Source organism: Coregonus clupeaformis, chromosome 24 (assembly GCF_020615455.1).
Source record: "Coregonus clupeaformis isolate EN_2021a chromosome 24, ASM2061545v1, whole genome shotgun sequence".
In the NCBI taxonomy this organism is placed as follows: Eukaryota; Metazoa; Chordata; class Actinopteri; order Salmoniformes; family Salmonidae; genus Coregonus; species Coregonus clupeaformis.
Window position 1 is genome coordinate 51,904,735 of NC_059215.1, and position 10,596 is coordinate 51,915,330.

The following is a 10,596-nucleotide window of genomic DNA, read 5'->3' on the forward strand; positions in this document are numbered from 1 at the left end:
ATGTAGTGTTAAAATACACTATTGATAGCTGGACCAGCCAGCGGTGTCACGGTCGTCTATGTCGTCTAAGTATGACCAAGGCGCAGCGTGTCCAAGAAACATGACTTTATTAATTAAACGTTATAGAACTACAAAACAAAAGACGACTCAATGAAGTCCACGGTACACTGACCGAAACGGAACAAAAACCCACAATTCCCACAGGAAAACATTCAGATTAAATATGGCTCCCAATCAGAGATAACGAGCCGACAGCTGACACTCGTTACCTCCGATTGGGAGTCATAGACCAAACCTAGAAATGAAGCCAACATAACAAAATACACCCTGGCTCAAATACAAAAGTCCCGGAGCCAGAGTGTCACAAGCGGACCACAGCTTACAGAATGTTGAGTCCCTGACTGTGATGGGGGCTTGAATCTGGGGAGAGAATTCATTAGTAATTCTTCAGTAATTCATTTATATTCTGGACACTGATTTGTAGTACAATTGCTTGTATCCAGAGTCCTATATTCTTGGATCATATCATGTGTCTTAGCATTGATGACTTGATGAAGTAATATACCATATACATTTATTTAGAAATATGTTTGAAATTCTTTTAACTCATAAAAACTATTCCGTAAACATATTTAGAAAACCTTGAAGGTGTGCCTTACCTTTTCCAGTTCCCTCAGACAGCATTGGTATATCCTGATCTGGGGATGTCTATCAGACAGAATCCGTAATTAGTAAACCACATTGGGCCGGTTTCCCGGACAGAGATTAAGCCCAGTCCTGGACAAAGACGCACATTCAATGGAGGTCTATTGTATGGGAAACTGGCCCATTAAATTCAAATTTCACAGCTAAAAAGATAACTTAGTAATACAATGTTATGAAAGATATTCATAGATATCCAAACATACCTGTGTCAGTATTTGAGGGCCTATAAAAAAGTCAGATGTCCAATATTGTAATAAACAGACTGTGTAACCATGATGTTAACAAACAGTAATCTACACTATGAGAAGTAGAACATGTAGCAGTTACAGAGTATACTGAGTATCACAGGCATTGAAAACAATGAATGGTACAGATAAAACTCCAGTAATCTTACCTAAGTTTTCTCTTCTCACCATTTCTCTTTTTCTCACTATAAATAAACAAACACCAGCTATGATGCCTATCAGGAAACCTAGCAGAACACCAGCTATGATTCCAGCTGTGGGATGTGAGTTTACTCCGCATTCTGAATCCGACCAAGGAGTTCCTGGTTCAATTTCCAAGAATTCACATCTATGTCAAAGACATAAATATCGTTTATTTTTTTTTATATTTGGGCATAATAATGATTGTATTTTTATATCTTCAGGGGGATAACCATTTGAACTAACTAATCATGTCCACACTTACTCTGTGTGTGGTTGACAAGATGTTAATGATCCATCTGAATACGTTTTACCAGGGCAGTCAACACACACAGTATCTGTAGATGTTGTTCCTGCATAAATACATGTTGAAACGTTAATGAAAAATTCATTTTTATTTAATTCCATTCACTGTAATGATTATTCACACTGAAGTTAACAACTTGACTCAATTTAATTATGACAACACAATTAGTTTTATGAGTGAGACAGGAGACCAACCTGTGTGGCTGATGTATTGACCAGGTTTACAGCTGCTGTGTCTCTGGGCTGCTCTACAACCATCCTTAGTTGGGTCTAGACAGTAGAACCCCTCCAGTGTCCCACAGACAGTGTCTGATGAAGGTCTACATGGCTGCTTTACCTTCAAACCCAAACCTATGGAGAAAACATGGCATGTATTATCTGATGCAGATACAACTGACGTATAGTGCATTCGGAAGGTATTCAGACCCCTTGACTTTTTTCCACATTTTGTTACGTTACAGCCTTATTCTAAAATTCATTTAATATTTTTCCCCCCCTCATCAATCTACACACTATACCCCATAATGACAATGGGAAAACAGGTTTTTACTTATTAAAAATAAAAAAACAGAAATGTCTTATTTACATAAGTATTCAGACCCTTTGCTATGATACTGGAAATGGAGCTCAGGTGCGTCCTGTTTCCATTGATCATCCTTGAGATGTTTCTACAACTTGATTGGAGTCCACCCGTGGTAAATTCAATTAATTTGACATTTTGGAAAGGTACACCTGTCTATATAAGGTCCCACATTTGACAGTGCATGTGAGAGCAAAAACCAAGCCATGAGGTCGAAGGAATTGTCCGTAGAGCTCCGAGACAGGATTTTGTCAAGGCACAGATCTGGGGAAGGGTACCAAAACATTTCTGCAGCATTGAAGGTCCCCAAGAACACAGTGGCCTCCATCATTCTTAAATGGATGAAGTTTGGAACCACCAAGACTCTTCCTAGATCGGGGGAGAAGGGCCGATGGTCACTCTGACAGAGTTCTAGAGTTCCTCTGTGGAGATGGGAGAACCTTCCAGAAGGACAACCATCTCTGCAGCACTCCACCAATCAGGCCTTTATGGTAGAGTGGCCAGACGGAAGCCACTCCTCAGTAAAAGGCACATGACAGCCCGCTTGGAGTTTGCCAAAAGGCACCTAAAGACTCTCAGACCATGAGAAACAAGATTATCTGGTCTGATGAAACCAAGATTGAACTCTTTGGTCTAAATGCCAAGCGTCAAGTCTGGAGGAAACCTGGCACCATCCCTACGGTAAAGCATGGTAGTGGCAGCATCATGCTGTGAGGATGTTTTTCAGCGGAAGGGACTGGGAGACTAGTCAGGATCGAGGGAAAGATTAACGGAGCAAAGTACAGAGAGATCCTTGATGAAAACCTGCTCCAGAGCGCTCAGGACCTCAGACTGGGGCGAAGGTTCACCTTCCAACAGGACAACGACCCTAAGCACACAGCCAAGGCAACGCAAGAGTGGCTTCGGGACAAGTCTCTGAATGTCCTTGAGTGCCCCAGCCAGAGCCCGGACTTGAACCCGATCAAACATCTCTGGAGAGACCTGAAAATAGATGTGCAGCGACGCTCCCCATCCAACCTGACATAGCTTGAGAGGATCTGCAGAGAAGAATGGGAGAAACTCCCCAAACACAGGTGTGCCACGCTTGTAGTGTCATACCCAAGAAGACTCGAGGCTGTAATCGCTGCCAAAGGTGCATAAAGAAGTAAAGTGTCTGAATACTTATGTAAATGTTATATTTCAGTAAATTTTTTATTTATTTTTATTTGCAAACATTTCTAAAAACCTGTTTTTGCTTTGGCATTATGGGGTATTGTGTGTAGATTGATGAGTGAAAAAAATTATTTAAATCAACTTTAGAATACGGCTGTAAAGTAACAAAATGTGGAAAAAGTCAAGGGGTCTGAATACTTTCCGAATGCACTGTATTCTCATAGCATAACAGCATAGACTAACATATCAGTGTTTGTGTCAGGGTTTCAGTGCAGACACATAGGACCACTCTTACCTGGATCACAGTTGGTACACACTTTGCATTTTATGAGACCATTGGGCTCATCAAGGAATGTAGAATCAACACAGGGCACACAGCTGGTGCTGGTGAATTCAGTACAATGCTTATGTACATGATTTCCTGCAGAAGAGAGAATCACAATGTCATGTTTTTCTGTTTGTGTTGATGACGTATTAACGTCTGGTGATTCATTTGATGTAAAGAGAGGTTCCTTACCTGGTGAACACATGGGACAACATTCATCCCCTATTCTGTACTCGGCTCTACCACATGCAATACAGGATCCAATGCTTACAAGCACCAATATAATAGGTACCTGGAAGTAGAGAACATTTTAGATTTTTTTTTGCACAAATCTAATCTGATGGTGTGTATTCATAAAACGTACAGAAGTAGTTAATCAAATTCTAACCCAAATATTCACATTAAATACAATTATTGTAATTATGTGGGACCATTTTAAACAGGCTTTTGTGAGTGTGGTGGCACCCCCTGGTGTGTTTTTATTTTGTCTTTAAAGGTGTGACACCAAACCCTAGATAACCTAGGTCAGCGTTTCCCAAACTCGGTCCTGGGACCCCAAGGGGTGCAGGTTTTGGTTGTCTCCCTAGCACTACACAGCTGACTCAAATAATCAAAGCTTGATGATGAGTTCATTATTTGAATCAGCTGTGTGGTGCTAGGGCAAAAACCAAAATGTACACCCATTAGGGTCTCCAGGACCGAGTTTGGGAAACGCTGACCTAGAGAAAATGTACTTCTCTCCACCACGTTTGTTCTACAAGGTTTCAGTAAAATGGACAGAACTAATAGGCTAATAGTAACTCTGATTTATATTTCATAGAGGAAATATATACATTGATCAATTGTTATTTTAAACATGCCAAGCCACAACATGTGCTAATCAGAAATGTTTCACTTACAGTCCATATCAAGGTTTCAAACTGTTCCATGGTTCCTCAATCCTCTCCAACTCACTGGAAGACCCACACACTGGATTTATGAAGTTCTTAGGAGTTTTGAAGTATCGAGATGAACTGACCTGTAGAATTAATGTATTTTAATAGATGTCAATATATTCCTTTCAATTTGTAAATTATGATATCTTACTGAATTGAATCACTGACAAAAAAAAACAAATAAGCGAGTTATCAACTTTGAGAAGAATGAAACAGAATTAGGCAAGTAGTTATTAGAGAATGCTGCCATCTTTGACACTTGATACAGCTATGACCGAAAGTTTTTGTAGCAGGTTAGGAGAGCATTTTCTGCAGCATTGAAGGTCCCCAAGAACACAGTGGCCTCCATCATTCTTAAATGGATGAAGTTTGGAACCACCAAGACTCTTCCTAGATCGGGGGAGAAGGGCCGATGGTCACTCTGACAGAGTTCTAGAGTTCCTCTGTGGAGATGGGAGAACCTTCCAGAAGGACAACCATCTCTGCAGCACTCCATCAATCAGGCCTTTATGGTAGAGTGGCCAGACGGAAGCCACTCCTCAGTAAAAGGCACATGACAGCCCGCTTGGAGTTTGCCAAAAGGCACCTAAAGACTCTCAGACCATGAGAAACAAGATTATCTGGTCTGATGAAACCAAGATTGAACTCTTTGGTCTGAATGCCAAGTGTCAAGTCTGGAGGAAACCTGGCACCATCCCTACGGTAAAGCATGGTAGTGGCAGCATCATGCTGTGGGGATGTTTTTCAGCGGAAGGGACTGGGAGACTAGTCAGGATCGAGGGAAAGATGAATGGAGCAAAGTACAGAGAGATCCTTGATGAAAACCTGCTCCAGAGCGCTCAGGACCTCAGACTGGGGCGAAGGTTCACCTTCCAACAGGACAACGACCCTAAGCACACAGCCAAGGCAACGCAAGAGTGGCTTCGGGACAAGTCTCTGAATATCCTAGAGTGCCCCAGCCAGAGCCCGGACTTCAACCCGATCAAACATCTCTGGAGAGACCTGAAAATAGATGTGCAGCGACGCTCCCCATCCAACCTGACAGAGCTTGAGAGGATCTGCAGAGAAGAATGGGAGAAACTCCCCAAACACAGGTGTGCCAAGCTTGTAGTGTCATACTCAAGAAGACTCAAGGCTGTAATCGCTGCAAAAGGTGCATAAAGAAGTAAAGTGTCTGAATACTTATGTAAATGTTATATTTCAGTTGTTTTTTTTGCAAACATTTCTAAAAAACTGTTTTTGCTTTGCCATTATGGGGTATTGTGTGTAGATTGATGAGTTAAAAAAGTATTTAATCAACTTTAGAATACGGCTGTAAAGTAACAAAATGTGGAAAAAGTCAAGGGGTCTGAATACTTTCCGAATGCACTGTATCCTCATAGCATAACAGCATAGACTAACATATCAGACCATTGGGCTCATCAAGGAATGCCACAGGGTGGCAGAGAAGAACTGCTGTGATGCCAGCTGACAAAAGGGTAGGGAGGGCAGAGAGACAGCAGAGGAGAAGAAGAAGAAACACAGACAGACAGACAGACAGACAGACAGACAGACAGACAGACAGACAGACAGACAGACAGACAGACAGACAGACAGACAGACAGACAGACAGACAGACAGACAGACAGAGAGACAGCAGAGGAGAATCACAGACAGACAGAGAGACAGCAGAGGAGAATCACAGACAGACAGAGTGACAGCAGAGGAGAACAAGGAGAATCACAGACAGAGAGACAGTGACAGCAGAGATGCATAGACAGACAGCACGACAGGGAGAAAACAGACTCAGAGGCCCAGTTATAGTGGTGAGTTGTATCTCCAGACTCCAGTGATGTCTTAACATGTATTTGTTTTAAACATGAGCTGGTTAAAAATGGAGGAAGACCATGTTCCTTCAGTCACTGGTATACACAGCAGGTTAGGAGAGTTAGGTTAAGGTTTGGAAATGGGGTTAGGGTTAGCGAAAATGCTCTCCTAACCTGCTGCGTATACCAGTGACTGAAGGAACATGGTCTTCCTCCATTTTTAACCAGCTCATGTTTAAAACAAATACATGTTAAGACATCACTGGAGTCTGGAGATACAACTCACCACTATAACTGGGCCTCTGAGTCTGTTTTCTCCCTGTCGTGCTGTCTGTCTATGCATCTCTGCTGTCACTGTCTCTCTGTCTGTGATTCTCCTTGTTCTGATCTGTTGTCACTCTGTCTGTCTGTGATTCTCCTCTGCTGTCTGTCTGTCTGTCTGTCTGTCTGTCTGTCTGTCTGTCTGTCTGTCTGTCTGTCTGTCTGTCTGTCTGTCTGTCTGTCTGTCTGTCTGTCTGTCTGTCTGTCTGTCTGTCTGTCTCTGTTTCTTCTTGTTCTCCTCTGCTGTCACTCTGCCCTCCCTACCCTTTTGTCAGCTGGCATCACAGCAGTTCTTCTCTGCCACCCTGTCAATGACATCATCTGTATCCAGGACCATAAGGATTTCCTTTTCAGTTGTCATTAGCATAATGCCTCCAAGTGATCGTAGAATAAGGGTGCTCCTGAGTCGATGTTTTATGAATTTGAGAGTAGAGAAGCTCCTCTCACAGGTTACCTGGGTGACAGACAGGGTGAGTAGGAACTTGTACCCCAGGCCTATAACATGGTAAGCCTCTGTCAACAAGATGTACCACCATAGAAGTTGATAACAACATACAGAACAGTTCTTACATGTTGAACAACTTTTATTCATCCTCTCCACTTGTTCTTTATCATGTCCATCCGCTGGTATCTCACTCACATTCCTGGTTGTGTCCTTCTGCACTGCTGATGTTTTCACGCTCTCCCATTGACCGGCAAGACTGGTCAACTCACACTGCAAAGTGCTGACAGCTGCTCGGCTGGCAAATTTAAGCAAGAGTTTGCTTAGTTTAGCAAGTTATGTCTGGAGCAATCCATTGTATTTTATCTCTGAGAACCTGCTGGGGTCCAGATAAGCAAAGTCTGTGTACAATGTGCCTTGTGTCAGAAAGCGCTGATAGATGCTATCAGTGACTGTATCCATGATGACAAAGTGCACCTTAGTCTTGTAGACCCTCTCTGCATCTCTCTCAGTCTCATCCTGAGCAAACTCCCCAGGCATGGGCTTCCTTTCCTTGTTCTTTTCTGAGGCATCTCAGCTTGCACTTCCTGTTTGGGGTCTTCATCCTGTTCTTGCAGGTTGTCAGTGGCCCACTGCACAAAGCTCTCCGTGGCCCTCTTCACAGCATCGAAGTCCCTCACATTATTTTGCAGAGCCTCTTGTGTTCCCAATCCCATCCTGCTGTCAGGATGTCCATGCCACTGGTTTGTAGGTACTTGGAGAGAGGGGATGTTTCCTCAAATATACACAGAAATGTTTGGGGAGTGAAGATTGTCTCAAACCTTGAGCAGGGCCTCTGTTAATGCGCTGGCCTTGACACGTACAGTTGGATTGTGACTGTCCATCTCTTCAATAGCTGTCAAGGTGAGAATCACATCCACAAACAGAGCATTTTGTGGGTTGCAAAAGAATCCAAAGACCTTCTTCAGAGCAGCATCCTTGGCCCACCAGCATGTTTATCTTACAGGAGAGTCCAGGCACTTTTTTTCCCACCACATATTCATTATTTGTTAGGACTGGAATGAACACTGCCAGGTTATTTAGTAGAGACAACAGCAATGCACTTGCTATAACTACTCCTATTGTGTCTGCCATCATTTGTGTCTTTACATTTTTTTGTGAGCAGTGAGCATGTGTGGTTTCTCTGTGCTGATAACGTTGAGGGAGCACCTGTGGCTGAACACACCAACCTCCTGAGTTGATATAATGTTGCACTTCACTAGTGATAGCTCATGTCAAGACCAATAGAAAGAGAGGCAGACAAGCGGAGTAGAGATTAATGCGATTGAAAGAACCTGCATTTTTATCAGGATATTTTCTACAGTTTTTATTTGTTGGCCTTAGGCCTATGTATTTTACTTAGTTGACGATGGAAGTTATAGGCCTACTGCTGCATTGGCCTATAGGCTATCTCTGAGTTCCATGTGCTAATGTCTTTAGCCGCTGTAAGGGATCGGGGGTTGGCAGGGTCTAGACAGAGTCTGACACTTCCCCGATCTACAGAGAGGGGGAGTCATCAGACTCGATCGGGTTCACCTGAGTTCTGAGCACACCTGTCAGTAATTAGTGTAGGATTTAAGGTGTGCTCAGAAGCTCAGTCGGCGCGAGGTATTGTTCCATTGTGACTTGCTAAGCGTTTTGTTCCGAGAGAGAGAGAGAGTTTGTTGTTTTTGATTACCCGTGTATCCGACCTGTGCCTTGTTGTTTGACTCCCCGAATTGCTCAATCCTCTGCTTGTCTACCCCAGTGATTACCGTCCTCTGATCCTGTGCCTGTGCCCTCGACTACGACTAAGCCCGCTCCATTGGTACCTCTGCCTGTCTATGCCTGGCCCGGTTTTGACCACAGCCCGCCCGACCACGATTAAGCTATTCCCTTGTCTGTACTCTAATAAAGCATCGCTATTCTGCGATTGGATCTTACCACTCTGTCCGAGTATTCATTACAGAATACCTCGCCAATACCATGGATCCAGCGGAATTACAGAGGCGATGGGAGATACAGGAGAAACGGATGGATGAACTCCTACAGCTACTCAACGCTGGTGCGGCTGAAGGCACCACCCCGAGCACGGTCAGTCCTCGTCATGCACCTCCGATTTCTCTACCTACTAGGTACGACGGGGAACCTGGCAAATGTCAGGGGTTTCTACTCCAGACGTCCCTGTATATGTCGTATAATCATACTATGTTTTCCGATGACCGTAGCAGGGTGGATTTCATGATTTCTCTGCTAACGGGAAGAGCACTGGATTGGGCTACTGCGCTTTGGGCAGCTGAGGTCCCCGAGTTGAATGCGGAAGTTCAGTTCAAGAGACTGTTTCAAGAGGTGTTCGACCACCCAGAGTCTGGGCGTAGTGTGGGAGACCAACTATGCGAACTTCAGCAGGGCCGTCGCACAGTAGCCGACTACGCTTTAGAGTTCCGTACTATAGCAGCCGGTAGCGGATGGAGCGAGACTGCTTTGCTCACAGTTTTCCGAAGAGGGCTGCGCAAAGACGTACAGACTGAGTTGGCTTGTCGAGGAGATATCACTGCGCTACATGAGTTTATCAAAATAGCCATCTCTATTGATAATCTTATAGTGCAACAAGGCATCCACAGTCCGGGAGTCCTCCATCACTGGTCCTATGCAATCGACAGAGCGGAGGAGAGAATCTGAGGAGGAACCTATGCAACTGGGACGGTCACCTCTACAAGGTTCGGTGAGACAACAACGTCGGCAAGACGGACTATGCCTGTATTGTGGTCAGTCGGGTCATTTCGTTCGTCAATGTCCGGTACGACCTAACCGTACACCAGGATATCGCCTCGGAACTGCCAAACCGGTGAGTGAGAATCAAGTTTTGAACATTACATCGAAACAAATGTATGTGCCAGTTACCTTATCTGTCGGAGAGAAAGTGCGCAGGTTGGAAGGACTTATTGATTCCGGAGCGGCTGCCAGCTTTCTGGATATGGGTCTTGCTGAGGAGTTGGGAGTTCAACTTATCCCAATTCAACCTCCCCTGCGAGTCAACGCGTTAGATGGTGAGCCCATGGGCACTGGGTTTATTACGCACCGTACCGAGGTAATCAAGTTACAAGTGGGCTCCATACACCAGGAGAACATCTTTTTTTTTCGTCATCTCCGCTCAACGGGAGCCACTAGTTCTCGGCCACCCCTGGCTCGTCCTCCATGATCCGGTCATCTCCTGGAAATCTGGCGATATCACAGCTTGGAGTGAGGTATGTAGGGCAGATTGCCTCAATTTACCGTGCAAAATGTCTACTGTGGAGGATGCGCAGGGTGCGGTGTCTACTGTGGTCCCTACAGAATACCAGGATTACGCGCAGGTGTTCTCCAAGGAGAGGGCTACCATGTTACCACCTCATCGGGCCTGGGACTGCAGGATTGATCTGCTATCCGGAGCTACACCTCCTCGTGGAAGAATCTACCCGTTGTCACAGCCGGAACGAGAAGCGATGAGCCAGTATATTGATGAGGCGCTACAGCAAGGGGCCATTCGCCCATCGACGTCTCCCGCCGCATCCAGTTTTTTCTTTGTGAAGAAAAAGGATG

The 10,596-nt window shown here is 44.5% G+C and overlaps 1 protein-coding gene across 1 annotated transcript; it reads right to left on the minus strand.

Moving 5' to 3' along the window:
- Positions 1-319: 319 nt before the first annotated feature.
- On the minus strand, positions 320-6,544 carry LOC121560509 (tumor necrosis factor receptor superfamily member 14-like). The gene is made up of 10 exons (XM_045207325.1): positions 6,520-6,544; positions 4,393-4,511; positions 3,686-3,785; positions 3,464-3,589; positions 1,632-1,787; positions 1,396-1,483; positions 1,100-1,278; positions 909-928; positions 660-708; positions 320-420 (listed from the first exon to the last, which is right to left on the minus strand). The coding sequence occupies exons 2-10, from the start codon at positions 4,420-4,422 to the stop codon at positions 380-382; spliced, it is 789 nt and encodes a 262-aa protein (XP_045063260.1). The 5' UTR covers positions 4,423-4,511; positions 6,520-6,544; the 3' UTR covers positions 320-379.
- Positions 6,545-10,596: the final 4,052 nt, after the last annotated feature.

Coding starts and splice junctions, on each gene's coding strand:
- LOC121560509 (XM_045207325.1), bottom strand. CDS start 4,422: ATGGAACAGTTTGAAACCTTGATATGGACT. Junction 3,786..4,392: donor TTGAAACCTTGATATGGACT/GTAAGTGAAACA, acceptor CTCTACTTCCAG/GTACCTATTATATTGGTGCT. Junction 1,279..1,395: donor TCTTGTCAACCACACACAGA/GTAAGTGTGGAC, acceptor TCTTTGACATAG/ATGTGAATTCTTGGAAATTG.